The sequence below is a fragment of the Oncorhynchus nerka genome, linkage group LG4 (assembly GCF_034236695.1).
Source record: "Oncorhynchus nerka isolate Pitt River linkage group LG4, Oner_Uvic_2.0, whole genome shotgun sequence".
In the NCBI taxonomy this organism is placed as follows: domain Eukaryota; kingdom Metazoa; phylum Chordata; class Actinopteri; order Salmoniformes; family Salmonidae; genus Oncorhynchus; species Oncorhynchus nerka.
Genome location: NC_088399.1, coordinates 59,637,224 through 59,654,381, shown reverse-complemented (window position 1 = coordinate 59,654,381; position 17,158 = coordinate 59,637,224). Strand labels below are relative to the sequence as shown.

General features: G+C 43.4%; 1 protein-coding gene across 4 annotated transcripts in view; it reads left to right on the top strand.

Annotated features, from left to right (window-relative positions):
* samd12 (sterile alpha motif domain containing 12) overlaps positions 1-17,158 on the top strand; it is a 122,037-nt gene that overhangs the window by 51,301 nt on the left and 53,578 nt on the right. For all 4 annotated transcript variants that reach the window (XM_029658010.2, XM_029658011.2, XM_029658012.2 and 1 more), the window contains exon 4: positions 3,755-3,895. In XM_029658010.2, the coding sequence (XP_029513870.1) occupies positions 3,755-3,895 (141 nt within the window). The remainder of the gene's footprint in view (positions 1-3,754; positions 3,896-17,158) is intronic.

The window sequence follows — 17,158 nt, the reverse complement described above, 5'->3', positions numbered from 1 at the left end:
ATGACAATTACAACAATACTGAATGAACACTTATTTTAACTTAATATAATACATCAATTTAGCCTCAAGTAAATAATGAAACATGTTCAATTTGGTTTAAATAATGCAAAAACAAAGTGTTGGAGAAGAAAGTAAAAGTGCAATATGTGCTATGTAAGGAAGCTAAAGTTTCAGTTCCTTGCTCAGAACATGAGAACATATGAAAGCTGGTGGTTCCTTTTAACATGAGTCTTCAATATTCCCAGGTAAGAAGGTTTAGGTCGTAGTTAGTATAGGACTAATAGGACTAATTATAGGACCCTCTATACCATTTGTATTTCATTAACCTTTGACTATTGGATGTTCTTATAGGCACTTTAGTATTGCCAGTGTAACAGTATAGCTTCCGTCCCTCTCCTCGCTCCTCCCTGGGCTCGAACCAGCAACACAACGACAACAGCCACCGTCGAAGCAGCGTTACCCATGCAGAGCAAGGGGAACAACTACTAGAAGGCTCAGAGCGAGTGACGTTTGAAACGCTATTAGCACATGCTAACTAGCTAGCCATTTCACATCGGTTACACCAGCCTCATCTCGGGAGTTGATAGGCTTGAAGTCATAAACAGCGCAATGCTTGACGCACAACAAAGAGCTGCTGGCAAAACGCACGAAAGTGCTGTTTGAATTCATGTTTACGTGCCTGCTTCTGCCTACCACCGCTCAGTCAGATACTTAGATACTTGTATGCTTGTATGCTCAGTCAGATTATATGCAACGCAGGACACGCTAGATAATATCTAGTAATATCATCAACCATGTGTAGTTAACTAGTGATTATGATTGATTGTTTTTTATAAGATGAGTGCTAACTAGCAACTTACCTTGGCTTACTGCATTCGTGTAACAGGCAGTCTCCTTGTGGAGTGCAACGAGAGAGAGGCAGGTCGTTATTGTGTTGGACTAGTTAACTGTAAGGTTGCAAGTTTGGATCCCCCGAGCTGACAAGGTGAAAATCTGTCATTCTGCCCCTGAACAAGGCAGTTAACCCACTGTTCCTAGGCCGTCATTGAAAATAAGAATGTGTTCTTAATGGACTTGCCTAGTTAAATAAAGATTAAATAAAGGTGTAAAAATTGTTATGAAAACTTGAAATCGGCCCTAATTAATCGGCCATTCCGATTAATCGGTCGACCTCTACTCTCAACCGTCTCTCTCCAACTCTCCTCTTCTCTCTCTTCAGGCGTTCTCCCCTCATCCTCTACTCCTCTCTTCTTTCTTCATCCGGACATGCTACACTGCTCTGTGTATTAATTGTGGTTTGATACATTCCCTGTTGTGGCTTCGTGGGATTGTTGAGTCAATGACTCAGAACCGCAGTGGAGAGAGAGAGAGAAGTCTGGACCTCCACAGAGGCGTTTCGCCCGGCTGCTACTGGAAGGAGAGGAGAGGCGCTATGTTGGCACTGCCGCCAAAAAACTGGCAGCTTGGCTCCGAATTGCTCTTATCTCGACGCATCTTAAGCTGTCCACAATCGTGCAGTTCTATCGCCTTTTAACTCTGAGCTGTTGATGACTAAAGATGCGTTATTATAGCAGTTGTTTAGTCATTGATCTGAAAGCTTTATCTCTCATACATCCTGTATGGTTGTTTGTTTATAGAACAGATAGCCACGAGGTAAAGCTAAAGAGGTGTCCCTGTTGAAAGGCAGATTTGTGTCGGATTTCGGATGAGGTGCCAAGTGATGGTTGGTCGTTATTTATAGACTCCTCAAGTGATCCTTTAACGTTCATATTGTCGTTCTCACTCCCTCACTCACGTCCCATTTTACTGGCCCTCGTAGACCAGTAAAATGTCTGTAGTTAGCTACTCTGTATTTGTGTAGTAGTCATCATTAAACCATACAGGAGCTGGCATTACAATTTGATTTGATTTTTTGGACACATTTAGCGTTTTTGCCACACTTGCCATAGTTATCCGCAAATAAAGTGTTTTGGCAGAGTAGATTTTCCGATGGTGTAGAGCTGGGCGATTTAGGCAGCAACCAATATCGTGATACATTTCTTGAACTGATGCGATAACGATAAGTTTATAACCTTAATCTGCTGGGTTTATATTTTTAAACTACAACTACTACTAGTTTCATGGTTGTAGCCATCAGTTGTCACTTTTAACAAACACCCATTTAGCAAAGTTAGTCATTTCCAACTTCACATTTCTCTAGTATAGGCTACTTATTGTAATGAACGATATCAGCAAAAGGCCTGCGATAAGTGATCGGTGTGGTGTTGATAATTCTCGGTTTATCGTCCCAGCTCTACAATGCTGTCAGCTTTATACCACCAACACACAGCTTTGTGTGGTAATTCATGGTTGCATAAAGCCTAAAACTGTATTAAATCACCAAAAGTGACTTTCAGAAGATGACCTAGCCTACAATGCTTTCACAAAACACCCATTTTTGTGATTTTTGTTACCTCAAATAATGAGCCGTGTTAAAGAAAGTATATATGCACAAAGTCGTTAAGTAACAAATCGTTATGAAAATCTACAGTGCGTAAAGAGTCAGTAAGTACAGTGCTGTTGGAGGAGTGGATGGGAGGAAGGAGCTCGGGGGTGAAAGAGAGAGCATGTGACAGTCACACCACCGTAGTCCCGCTGTGAAACCGTAAAACCAAGGAAAGTTCACGGCTGCTAGCCAATCAGGAGGAGCGATCTGGAGCCCAGAGTCATTAGGGTCAACCAGCGATGGGTGGCTCTACAGGGGTCGGGTTTATGCATGGTAATCACCGGGAATGATCTACTATCTAGCTCCCCAATCCCGCACACTGCCACAAAGGCCTTCCATAACGAGCGTAATTAATTCGACTGTACTTTCTCCACTGCGTTTTAATTACCGGACCAAATCCGCCACTTTTCAAACAAATTATATTAAAGAACATTAAATTAGGGATTATGAAAATCAAGAGCTCCCAGAAGGAGGTGCCTATGGGTGAAAGAAGAGTAATAATTATGTTAAGTGTGTTATGTCGCAAGATGAAGATATTTCTTCAGTGGGTCATCGTTGGCTGCTCGACGCTACCTGCTAGCATACCCGCGCAGAAATTGAATAACATGTATTGAATGGATAGACTAGAGCAGGGATCATCAACTAGATGCACGTAATTACAAATCATTTGTAGGCTGCAGATTGACCGCAGGAAGCCCAAACTGATATATTTGACTAAAACAATCATTTCAAACCTTGCTTACATTTGTATATGATCACGTCTCTCCATTTTGATTTTACATTTCCAATCACTTGCAGCTGATTTCCTGGTGTTTTTACAATGTCAAGCACTGAACATGAAACAATTAATATATGGGGTTTTTTTTGCTCAGAAAACAAATTTGGCCCACTGGCTGCCAGTTGGGGAACCCTGGACTAGAGAATGATCTATTCATGGTTTGAGATTAGTCCCCTTGGTGAGATCTACACATAATGTAAATGGGATATTTCATGGATGTATATATTGTGCTGCTTATTGTATGTAGCAAAGTTGAATGCAGTTGAAGGCAGCATTCAGAGAGACAGTCCTTTTTGGTCAGTTATGCTTTAGTTCACCTTGAGGTGCTTCAGAGATCTGAAGTGTGATCCAATTCCAAACAATTGATCAATTTCATTAAATATACATTGTTACTTATGGTGTTTATTCTGGGTGGGAGAGACGCATCAGTCTTATCTCATGAGGGGTTTGTTTTAACCTTTCTTTCGCTCTCTCTCCCTCTTTCCATCCAGGACGGGCTCTGATGAGATTGACGGACAGGAAGCTGGAGCGAATGGGCATCATGCAGGAGGGCCAACGGCAGTACATACTCCAGCAGGTCCTGCAGCTCCGCGTCAGAGAGGAAGTCCGAACCCTGCAACTACTCACGCAAGGTATACAGCGCATTCGGGAAAGTATTCAGACCCGTAGGTTTTTTTTTCTTCCACATTTTGTTACTTTACAGCCTTTATTCTAAAATGGATTTAAAAAATGTTTTCCCTCGTCAATCTACACACAATACCCCATAATGACAAAGCAAAAACATTTTATTTATTTATTTTACGAAGTTGTAAAAAAAATAAAAAATCACATTTAACATAAGTATTCAGACCCATTACTCAGTACTTTGTTGAAACACCTTTTGGCAGGGATTACAGCCTAGATTCTTCTTGTGTATGACGCTACAAGCTTGGCACACCTGTATTTGGGGTGTTTCTCCCATTCCTCTCTGCAGATCCTCTCAAGCTCTGTCAGGTTGGATGGGGAGCATTGCTGCACAGCTATTTTCAGGTATCTCCAGAGATGTTCGATCGGGTTCAAATCTGGGCTCTGGCTGGGACACTCAAGGACATTCAAAGACGGCTTAGGGTCGTTGTCCTGTTGGAAGATAAACCTTTGCCCCAGTCTGAGGTCCTGAGCGCTCTGGAGCAGGTATCAAGGATATCTCTGTACTTTTCTCCATACATCTTTGCCTCGATCCTGACTAGTCTCCCAGTCCATGCCTCTGAAAAACATCTCCACAACGTGATGCTGCCACCACCATGTTTCACCGTAGGGATGGTGCCAGGTTTCCTTCAGACGTGACACTTTGCATTGTCTATAGAATTCAATCTTGGTTTCTCATGGTCTGAGAGACTTTTAGGTTCCTTTTGGCAAACTCCAAGTAGGCTGTCATGTGCCTTTTACTGAGGAGTGGCTTCCGTCTGGCCACTCTACCAAAAGGCCTGATTGGTAGAGTCCTGCAGAGATGGTTGTCCGTCTGGAAGGTTCTCCAATCTTCACAGAGGAGCTCGGGTCAGAGTGACCATCGGGTTCTTGGTCACCTCCCTGACCAAGGCCTTTCTCCCCTGATTGCTCAGTTTGGCCGGGCGGGCAGCTCTAGTAAGGGACTCAGTGGTTCCAAACTTCTTGCATTTAAGAATGATGGAGGCCATTGTGTTCTTGGGGACCTTCAATTCTGCAGACATTTTTTGGTACCCTTCCCCAGATCTGTGCCTCGACACAATCATGGCTTGGAGCTCTATGAACAATTCCTTCGACCTCATGGCTTGGTTTTTGGTCTGACATGCACTGTCAACTGTAGAACCTTATATAGACAGGTGTATGCCTTTCCAAATCATGTCCAATCAATTGAATTTACCACAGGTGGGCTCCAAGTTTTAGAAACATCTCATGGATGATCAATGGAAACAGGATGCATTTGAGCTCAATTTCGAGTCATAGCAAAGGGCCTGAATATTTAGGTAAATACGGTATTCCTGTTTTCGCTTTGTCATTTTGGGGTAGTTGTGTGTGTGTGTGTGTGTAGATTGCTGAGGATTAAAAAAAAAAGAAAATGTAATCAATTTTGTGTGGTAGTGTCTCAAATGGCCCCCTATTCCCTATATAGCGCACTACGTTTGACCAACAGTAGGAATATAATGAAAAGGGTGCCATCTGGGATGCACCTCATAAAACCCCTGTCATTGGTCATGATAAAGCCTGTTTGACCAGTGACCAGCTTTAAAAATGATAGCCTGTGAAATGATAGGCCATTTCACTCACCCGATTGCATGGTCTTGTGTCTTTACACTCAGTCAGTTTAAATTGTTCTCTAGGCAGACAGCCACCTGCCCCAATCAGCACTACAGCCAATTTATGTGTGTATTTCTGGGACCTACTCTCTACAGTCTGTCTCCCCATATCAGATCATCGTCCAAGCCCAACACTGAGTAACTGACCCCCTCACATCCAGTCATTCTTAGCGATTCGTCTCTCCTCAGAATCACTCGCACTGACACGCCCACATCACCACTGGCAACGGGAATCAGCCTCATCCCCATCAACTTGTCTCTTGCTGTCAACACAGACCGCTTTTGCCTCTGGGGCGAAACCCAAATACTGGGAAACTGTTCTCGTCATGAATTCCAGGAAAACAGTTGGAGTTGTGTTTTCGCTTTGATGGCCCTTTCTTATTGCCACTCTTCTCTCTCTTGCCACTTGTTTTGCCCTTGCAGTGCTGACGAGCAGAGAGCGGGAGGGGAGAGGGAGAGACCAGTGGATAGGCTGGAACAGACTAGGGCCCCCGGGCAAATCCACTGTAGGTGCTACTGCTGGGAAAGAGTTGAAATAAGGGAGAACAAGAGGGGTAGAGAGGGGCCTCCTCTGTCTCTAGAACGCTGAAGCTTGTGCTACTAGAAATACTGCTGTGAGAGGAGTAGTGAGAATTAGAACAGTGGGGGAAGAGAGGAGGTGAGAGAAATGGTGATTGGTGTGAAGAAAGGAGGAAGTGCAAAAAGAAGAGATTGAGGGAAGGAGATGGACAGAGGAGAACTAGTTTTAGTGCATATACTGCGGAAAGTGCTCGGTGGGTCAATTGTGGGGGAAGCAAACACTGAAGGAGGATGACAAGATGATAGAGGGAGAGAGCCTGAAACAGAGGAGAGCTAGTGTACTTCAGACACCTTTGGAATACATGTGTGGGAAGGCTAACAGCTGGAAAGGACCTAATGGTGAGGGAAGTTGAGATAAGTGACATGTTTTTTTTGTGTGTGAGAAAAGTAGAGACTGAAGGAGAGATGAGGAGATTGCTGGTGTAGTGATTAACCTTTAAGGCACAGTGGGCCATAGGAGGAAAATGGATTCCCATCACTCACTCCCTTCATCGTTTCCACACCAGAGGGATGATTCTGAAGGATTCTCTACTTTTTTATCAACAAAAAGGGAGAGTTGTCCTTTTGCTAAACACTAACAGTGAAGTTAGGGAAAGATGGCTTTTAGACTGTGGAGCACGTTACTAAAGCGTGGTAGTGTCATTGTTTGCCTAAACGGGCAGTACCATTTGCATATACTTTCATAACATAGTTGGTTCACCTTCAGGCACATGGATGTTCAAAATGGATCCAAGCCTGAACTCTTTACTATCATCTATCTCATGAAGGAAGTTGTGCACAAATTCCAACTACATCAGTTAATGCCAAATCATATTAGTGATACTGTACTGTAAGAGGAAGGTGGGTTGCTTCAACCGCTGCTCCACTTATGTGACTGGATACTCTGTTGTTTTGGCATTGCTAGAGTGTATTTGTTAGCCTGAAAGTCAGTGTATGCCACTGACTTTCTACTTTTATTCTAGGTCTGTCTGTATCCATGGATACAAGTCAAATACTTAGACAGTTGCTTGGTAATGAATTATAGCTTGTTAACCTTCTTGACAAGCAACAATAAAGAAAAATACATTTAAACTGAACACAAATATAAACACAACATGCAACAATTTTAAAGATTTTACAGACTTACATTTCCTTTTTAATTAAATAAGTCAAATGAAACCAGAGCATCCCAAACATGCTCAATGGGTGAGGTGTCTGGTGAGTATGCAGACCATGGAATAACTATGACATTTTCAGCTTCCAAGAATTGTGTACAGATCCTTGTGCGATGGGGCTGTGCATTATCATGCTGAAACATGAGTAGATGGTGGCGGATTAACTACTCTGCTCAAAAAAATAAAGGGAACACTTAAACAACACAATGTAACTCCAAGTCAATCACACTTCTGTGAAATCAAACTGTCCACTTAGGAAGCAACACTGATTGACAATACATTTCACATGCTGTTGTGCAAATGGAATAGACAACCGGTGGAAATTATAGGCAATTAGCAAGACACCCCCAATAAAGGAGTGGTTCTGCAGGTGGGGACCACAGACCACTTCTCAGTTCCTATGCTTCCTGGCTGATGTTTTGGCCACTTTTGAATGCTGGCGGTGCTTTCACTCTAGTGGTAGCATGAGACTGAGTCTACAACCCACACAAGTGGCTCAGATAGTGCAGCTCATCCAGGATGGAACATCAATGTGAGCTGTGGCAAGAAGATTTGCTGTGTCTGTCAGCGTAGTGTCCAGAGCATGGAGGCGCTACCAGGAGACAGGCCAGTACATCAGGAGACGTGGAGGAGGCCGTAGGAGGGCAACAACCCAGCAGCAGGACCGCTACCTCCGCCTTTGTGCAAGGAGGAGCAGGAGGAGCACTGCCAGAGCCCTGCAAAATGACCTCCAGCAGGCCACAAATGTGCATGTGTCTGCTCAAACGGTCAGAAACAGACTCCATGAGGGTGGTATGAGGGCCCGAGGTCCATAGGTGGGGGTTGTGCTTACAGCCCAACACCGTGCAGGACGTTTGGCATTTGCCAGAGAACACCAAGATTGGCAAATTCGCCACTGGTGCCCTGTGCTCTTCACAGATGAAAGCAGGTTCACACTGAGCACGTGTGACAGATGTGACAGCCTGGAGACGCCGTGGAGAACGTTCTGCTGCCTGCAACATCCTCCAACATGACCGGTTTGGCGGTGGGTCAGTCATGGTGTGGGGTGGCATTTCTTTGGGGTGACGCACAGCCCTCCATGTGCTCGCCAGAGGTAGCCTGACTGCCATTAGGTACCGAGATGAGATCCTCAGACCCCTTGTGAGACCATATGCTGGTGCGGTTGGCCCTGGGTTCCTCCTGGGTTCCTCCTAATGCAAGACAATGCTAGACCTCATATAGCTGGAGTGTGTCAGCAGTTCCTGCAAGAGGAAGGCATTGATGCTATGGACTGGCCCGCCCGTTCCCCAGACCTGAATCCAATTGAGCACATCTGGGACATCCACCAACGCCACGTTGCACCACAGACTGTCCATGCTTTAGTCCAGGTCTGGGAGGAGATCCCTCAGGAGACCATCCGCCACCTCATCAGGAGCATGCTCAGGCGTTTTAGGGAGGTCATACATGCACGTGGAGGCCACACACACTACTGAGCCTAATTTTGACTTGTTTTAAGGACATTACATCAACGTTGGATCAGCCTGTAGTGTGGTTTTCCACTTTAATTAATGTGACTCCAAATTCAGAGCTCCATGGGTTGATAAATTTGATTTCCATTGATCATTTTTGTGTGATTTTGTTGTCCGCACATTCAACTATGTAAAAAAAAAAGTATTTCATAAGAATATTTCATTCATTCAGATCTAGGATGTGTTATTTTAGTGTTCCCTTTCTTTTTTTGAGCAGTGTAATTTATGCCTGCCCATACCATAACCCCACTGTCACCATGGGGCACTCTGTTCACAATGTTGACATCAGCAAACCGCTTGTCCACACAACGCCATACACGCCATCTGCCCGGTACAGTTGAAACTGGAATTAATCCGTGAAGAGCACACTTCTCCAGCGTGCCAGTGGCCATCGAAGGTGAGCATTTTCCCACTGAAGTCTGTTACGACGCCAAACTGGAGTCCGGTCAAGACCCTGGTGAGGACGAGCACGCAGATGAGCTTCCCTGAGACGGTTTCTGACAGTTTTTGCAGAAATTCTTCAGTTGTACAAACCCACAGTTTCACCAGCTGTCTGGGTGGCTGGTCTCAGACAATCCCGCAGGTGAAGAAGCCGGATGTGGAGGTCCTGGGCTGGCGTGGTTACACGTGGTCTGCGGTTGTGAGGCCGGTTGGACATAGTGCCAAATTCTCTAAAATGACATTGAAGGCGGCTTATGATAGAGAAATCGACATTCAGTTCTCTGGCAACAGCTCTGGTGGACATTCCTGCAGTCAGCATGCAAATCAAATCAAAGTTATTTATATAGCCCTTCGTACATCAGCTGATATGTCAAAGTGCTGTACAGAAACCCAGCCTAAAACCCCAAACAGCAAGCAATGCAATGCAAAACCTAGGAAGAAACCTAGAGAGGAACCAGGCTATGAGGGGTGGCCAGTCCTCTTCTGGCTGTGCCGGGTGGAGATTATAACAGAACATGGCCAAGATGTTCAAATGTTCATAAATGACCAGCATGGTCAAATAATAATAACCACAGGCAGTAGGTTGAAACTGGAGCAGCAGCACGGCCAGGTGGACTGGGGACAGCAAGGAGTCATCATGCCAGGTAGTCCTGAGGCATGGTCCTAGGGCTCAGGTCCTCCGAGAGAGAGAAAGAAAGAGAGAATTAGAGAGAGCATACTTAAATTCACACAGGACACCGGATAAGACAGGAGAAGTACTCCAGATATAACAAACTGACCCTAGCCCCCCAACACATAAACTATTGCAGCATAAATACTGGAGGCTGAGACAGGAAGGGTCAGGAGACACTGTGGCCCCATCCGATGATACCCCCAGACAGGGCCAAACAGGAAGTATATAACCCCACCCACTTTGCCAAAGCACAGCCCCCACACCACTAGAGGGATATCTTCAACCACCAACTTACCATCCTGAGACCAGGCCGAGCACGCACATGAGCTTCCCTGAGACGGTTTCTGACAGTTTTTGCAGAAATTCTTCAGTTGTGCAAACCCACAGTTTCATCAGCTGTCTGGGTGGTTGGTCTCAGACCAATTGCACACTCCCTCATCTTGACATCTGTGGCATTGTGTTGCGTGACGACAACTGCACATTTTAGTGGCATTTTGTCCCCAGCACAAGGTGCTCCTGTGTAATGATCATGCTGTTTAATCAGCTTCTTGATATGCCATACCTGTCAGGTGGATGGATTATCTTGGCAAAAGAGAAATGCCCACTAACAGGGAAGTAAAACAAATTACACAAAATTGCACAAAATTTCAAAGATTTGCTTTGTGCAAATGGAACATTTCTGTAATCTTTTATTTCAGCTCTTGAAACATGGGACCAACACTTGGGACCAATACCTGTACGTGTTGCATTTTTATTTTTGTTTAGTATAGTACTAAAGTATACAATGTTCATGTTTTTATTCGAGATGTATATGCATACATACAGTACCAGTCAAAAGTTTGGATTTTTGTTTATTTTAATATTTTCTACATTGTAGAATAATAGTGAAGACATGAACTATGAAAACACTTGGAATCATGTAGTAACCAAAAAACTGTTAAACAAATCAAAATACATTTGAAATTCTTCAAAGTAGCCACCCATTGCCTTGATGACAGCTTTGCACACTCTTGACATTCTCTCAACCAGCTTCACCTGGAATGCTTTTCCAACAGTCTTGAAAGAGTTCCCACATATACTGAGCACTTTTGGGCTGCTTTTCCTTCACTCTGTGGTTCAACTCATCCCAAACCATCTCAATTAGGTTGAGGTTGGGTGATTTTGGAGGCCAGGTCATCTGATGCAGCACTCCATTACTCCCTTTGTTGGTCAAATAGCCTTTACACTGCCTGGAGGTGTGTTGAGTCACTGTCCTGTTGAAAAACAAATGATAGTCCCACCAAGTGCAAACAACATGGGATGGCATATCGCTGCAGAAAGTGTGCCTTGAATTCTAAATAAATCACTGACCGTGTCACAAGCAAAGTACCATCCCGCTTCCTCCTCCATACTTCACGGTGGGAACCACATATGCGGAGATCATCTGTTCACCTACTCTGCATCTCACAAAAACACGGTGGTTGGAACCAAAGATCTCAAATTTGGACTCATCAGACCAAAGGACAGATTTACACCGATCAAATGGACATTGCTCGTGTTTCTTGGCCCAAGCAAGTCTTCTTATTATTGGTGTCCTTTAGTAGCGGTTTCTTTGCAGCAATTTGACCATGAAGGCCTGACTCACGCAGTCTCCTCTGAACAGTTGATGTTGATGTTTGTTACTTGAACTCTGAAGCATTTATTTGTGCTGCAATTTCTGAGGCAGGTAACTCTGACCTTATCTTCTGCAGCAGAGATAACTCTGGTTCTTCCTTTCCTGTGGCGGTCTTCATGAGAGCCAGTTTCATCATAGCGATTGATTGTTTTTGCGACTGCACTTGAAGAAACTTTCAAAGCTTTTGAAGTTTTCTGTATTGACTGACCTTCATGACTTAAAGTAAAGATGGACTGTTATTACTCTTTGCTTGTTTAGCTGTTCTTGCCATAATATGAACTTGGTCTTTTACCAAATAGGGCTATCTTCTGTAAACCACCCCTACCTTGTCACAACTCAACGGATTGCCTCAATGAAAGAAATTCCACAAATTAACTTTTAACAAGGCACACCTGTTAATTTAAATGCATTCCAGGTGACTACATCATGAAGCTGGTTGGGAGAATGCCAAGACTGTGCAAAGCTGTCAAGGCAAAGGGTGGCTACTTTGAACCATTTCAAATATAAAATATATTTTGATTTGTTTAACACTTTTTTGTTGTTGTTGGTTACTACATGTGTTATTTCAATGTTTTGATTTCTTCACTATTATTCTGCAATGTAGAAAATAGTCAAAATTAAGAAAAACCCTTGAGTGAGTCGGTCTGTTCATACTTTTGACTTGTACTGAATATGTTTTTCAAACAGTTGTGGGTAGTTCACATTGGGCTGTATTGAATCTCCATAGACTGGAAAGTTAGCGGTTAGTTGTTAAAAAATATTGTCCCCTCTGTATTGACTTTCATGGCCATAAATGATGCATAACTCCAATAGTAACTCTTTATTAGAGGCAAACCTCATTAACATGCCATTGGATGCAAGTGACTGCATTACTCTTAGGAACTTGAATGACACAGCACAAAGAGTATGATACAAAGTTATCAAGTGTATTGGACTAATCGGTGGAGATGGATATAGCAAGGAAACACTTTAGTTACTATGTTAGAAGAACAATAACTTTAGTAGCAACAATTACTCCATTCTTCAGTCCACTTCACCTATTGTCTTTGCTGTAGGTCATTGGTTCAAACAGTCTCTGCTCTCATTCTTAAGCAAGAGTGTTTTCTCTAATGAAGAGTCTTTGCACCATAGTCTAAAGTGCAGAGTTTTCTTGCTCCAGGCTCCTTAATGAATGATCTCTCCCTGCTCTATGGCCTCATAGGAATGTCATCACTTGGTGATATTTAGTGATAAATCAAATATAGATATTACTCAAACCACCTTCCGGGCCGGATTGAATAGGTATATATGTTTGACACAGAATTAGAAATTAAAATACTAATAATAGTCATTTAATAGGATCTCTAAGGTTTGGCACCTCTGATTTAGAGTCTTGACTCTGGAGTCTTTAGCGAAATATACAGTTGTCTTTACTCGGAATGAGTCTTCGGTGGGTAGTGTCTTTCCTTGGAGTCTTTAGTGAATAGAATGTCTTTACTCTGGAGTAAGAGGCTGAACTGAGAGGCCTCATTATCTGAGCTCTGCTTGGCAGGCTGCTGTCTTCTGTGGAGTCACTAGCCATGACAATGCCTCAGTCTCCCCCTTTTCTCCCCCTCTTTCACTCGCTCTCCCTGGAAGGTGTTATTTTTTTTATTTCCTGTCAGCGAGATCCCCCCCAAAGAGACCCTATCTGCACCGGAACGTCAGCAAGATATGATTAACGTGAAGAAAAAGGAAAATGCCTTTCTTACCTATAAGACAGAAGCTGAGTGGTATAATATCACTATTTGATGAAGTCCTCAGTTTGGTTACTCATTTTAAACTTGAAACACAAGTTTGTATTAGGTGGCACTACATATTAGGTACCAATCGTGGCTCATATTTGAAAGGTTAGGTGTCATTATGTAGCAAAGTAACGTGGCCGCATTGTTCGTGAAATTGCCTCGGAGCCCTCGCTCATTAGTCGCTAATGTCTGAAAGCTTGGCTACCCACGGTGAGAGACAATGTAGCTACACAGCCCACATGCTAATAAATGTTATGAAATACAGGAAATAATTATTTCTCTCTTTTGTGAAGGCCCAGACTCCATTAACTCCATTTATTTGCACCGTGTTGAGAGGGGCCTCAGCAATGAAGCTATATCAGCCTCCCCACAGTTGGGAATGAGTGGGAAATGTACCCCAGGTGTTTTGAAACGAGCCTGGAACAAAACACTGTGGCATTTGAAAAGAATAGTTCTACCTTTTGATAACCTCCTGCAACAATTCCCCTCAATATGGAGTAAAGGCTCCCTGCTTAGGTTACCAATTAGAGCCACTGTTCTCCCTCACAAATGCCTCAGACCGAACTGTGAGTGTGCGGCGGCCATTTTCTTTCTCCTTTGGTTTCCCTGCCTACTCGCATAGAGGGAGTTGAAGAACGTCAAGGTTAGCTGCCAAAGCACATTTCATTTGGTTTTATCCAGGGAGAAGCAGGGAATACAAGAATACAACAAAACCTTCTAACCTGCTCTATCTCTCTCAAGGATGTCAGAGCAGTAGGGCAGTGAAGCATGAACAACACGTGCAGATCTGTTAATGAAGCTGAAGGAAAGAGGGCACCGCTGTGGAATTCAAAGATGGAATACCCAGGGCAGCGAGAGGGCATGCAGGTAGAATAACCAGAGGCACTGATGGTACTGTAGTCATACGTGAGGCTCTCTGCAGCATCACCTTCGACCTTTGAACTTGGTAGAAGCACAGAGATATTTCAAACAGACTCCCTGTCAAGGCAGTGCTATGATTCTGATCTGTTAGCTGATGCTATAGACTCTAGAGGCAAAGGCTTTATTAGTTTCATATCCTACAATGGACCTTTGCAGAGAGCATGGACATTGACTTTTTGAAAATGAGTTCATCAGGAATGGCAAGTGTTGTGAACATAGTAGAATATAATTATTACAGGTTAACTTTTCAAACTGTTACTCTGCAAATCTATGCACTGAACTTTGCAAAAATAACGACCCGGAAGGTCAATTTTAAAGCCGCAAAAAAGCTTGATCGTTTTTTTGTGTTTTTTTAATCATCTGGTCTTGGCGGTTTTATGTTTCACCCCATTGAGCCACATTCATCAGTTTACGGCAAAACGAAGAGCGTTAACAAGGCATCGCCCTGCCCTAGCTGGTTCCACTCAGTCTGTAGACAGCCGTCCCGACCAACACAGGCCACTCAGGAGTCCAGACGCCTGCCCGCGGCACATGAAGTCAGCTTCCCAGCATTCACTCATGATCTAGCCAACCTGGATCAATACCTAAGAGGGACGCCTTACTGTTGCACCACCAGCCGAGGCCAGCCATTATATATCCCTGGGCCTTGGCTGCTGACTCCAACCCTATATGGAGGGTTGCTGTAGGACTCTTATAGAGTGGTGAGGAAGAGTAGGAGCTCCATTTAGCCATTCGTTGTAGCCATTGCGATCTGTAGAGTTTTCTTGTCAATTACCTTGTGGCATTCCTGGATTACTCATTATATTAATCAAGTTAGATTTGAAACAACATATGATAGTCAGTTGAAAAAAAAAGGTTAAGGGTACAAGACTGTCTACATACAGTATCTGGCTTTGTTGGCAAAATCACAACATATCCTAATGAGCCAAGCAGGGAGAGGCTGCCCATGGTCACAGTTCCAAGACCATTCAGAAACTTCCACCTTAACCCTACACCAATGATGCCGGCGGATCTCAAAACTGAACTTGGATCCGCGTTAAGTAGCAATGATATCCTTCGCCACTGTCACCATCATCTCGAACCTGTCATGGCTATTCAAGTTCATTTCCAGCAAATGTCTTAGTTACGTGATTATATAACTAGCAAATGAGTTTTGAAGTTGAGGGTGCAGTATTTGAGGGTTTGGCAATGAGGACGAAAACTAGCATAGTTCCGCTAGCTTAGCCGGGGGAAACTAGCTCAGGCCTAGTGCACGTATGCCAGCTCCCCGGGGGCACATGCATAGAAAGCTAATTCAGGAGACCGATTGTAGAATTTATTCTCTATCCGGAGCGGAGTGCGACAAGTTTGATTAAACACCTCAGACTGAAACGAATAAATCAGATTACTTATATTTAAGGAAAGCAAATCGATATACAATCCCGAAATCAGCTGTAACTGTCAATAGTAAAACAAACCTTTAAAACAATGTTTGAGTGAAGCCTGAATACAGAAAATGAAAGGTGAATTAGCTTCTGGACGCAGTACACTCCTCCTCACAACTATACATTTTTAGAGGTTTTGGTGGGTGTATGTGTTGCCATGGTGACCTTAATGTAGTAGATTGTGTGTCATTGATCATTTAATGTAGTTTGGAGCGTAGCCTGTTTTTCTTGTACTGGTCTTGCTTATTTTGTTCTTGTGACTCCGTGTCTGGTTCTCTCGCTAGAGTGAGTGGCTCTCTCTTTTATCTCAGCACCTTTTTTAGTAGCTGGTCAATCTTAATCTCAAGGCGTTTGTCTGTATTTGGTGTTTCAGTTAAGATCGATAGAGGTTCATTTATAGGCGTGGAACAGATGGGACGTGTTAGCCCATGTTGCCATAGATGCATATGGATGGCCGTAAAAAGGAGGAAGACTGAGCGAGAGGGCAAGGGCATTTTGAGGGAAATGATGTGTATCAAGGGGGTACATAATTTACTTTTATGTCTATAATGCAAGTCCTGGGTCATCATTATTTACTATCTAACTAAATAATAACACAGAATACACACACACACTAAACTCAGCAACAACAACAAAAAACTTCCCTTTTTCAGGACTGTCTTTCAAAGATAATTTGTCAAATCCAAATAACTTCACAGATCTTCATTGTAAAGGGTTTAAACACTGTTTCCCATGCTTGTTATGAACCATAAACAATTAATGAACATGCACCTGTGGAACGGTCGTTAAGACACTAACAGCTTACAGACGGTAGGCAATTAAGGTCACAGTTATGAAAACTTAGGACACTAAAGAGGCCTTTCTACTGACTCTGAAAAACACCAAAAGAAAGATGTCCAGGGTCCCTGCTCATCTGCGTGAACGTGCCTTAGGCATGCTGCAAGGAGGCTTGAGGATGCAGATGTGGCCAGGGCAATAAATTGCAATGTCCGTACTGTGAGACGACTAAGACGGCGCTACAAGGAGACAGGATGGACAGCTGATCATCCTCGCAGTGGCAGACCACCTGTAACAACACCTGCACAGGATCTGTACATCCGAACATCACACCTGCGGGACATATACAGTGGGGCAAAAAAGTATTTAGTCAGCCACCAATTCTGCAAGTTCTCCCACTTAAAAAGATGAGAGGCCTGTAATTTTCATCATAGGTGCACTTCAACCATGACAGACAAAATGAGAAAAAAAATCCAGAAAATCACATTGTAGGATTTTTAATGAATTTATTTGCAAATTATGGTGGAAAATAATGTACTTTGGTGAGAAACGTGCAAATCAATCCCAGAACAACAGCAAAGGACATTGTGAAGGTGCTGGAGAAAACAGGTACAAAAGTATCTATATCCACATTAAAAAACGAGTCCGTATCGACATAACCTTAAAGGCCGCTCAGCAAGGAAGAAGCC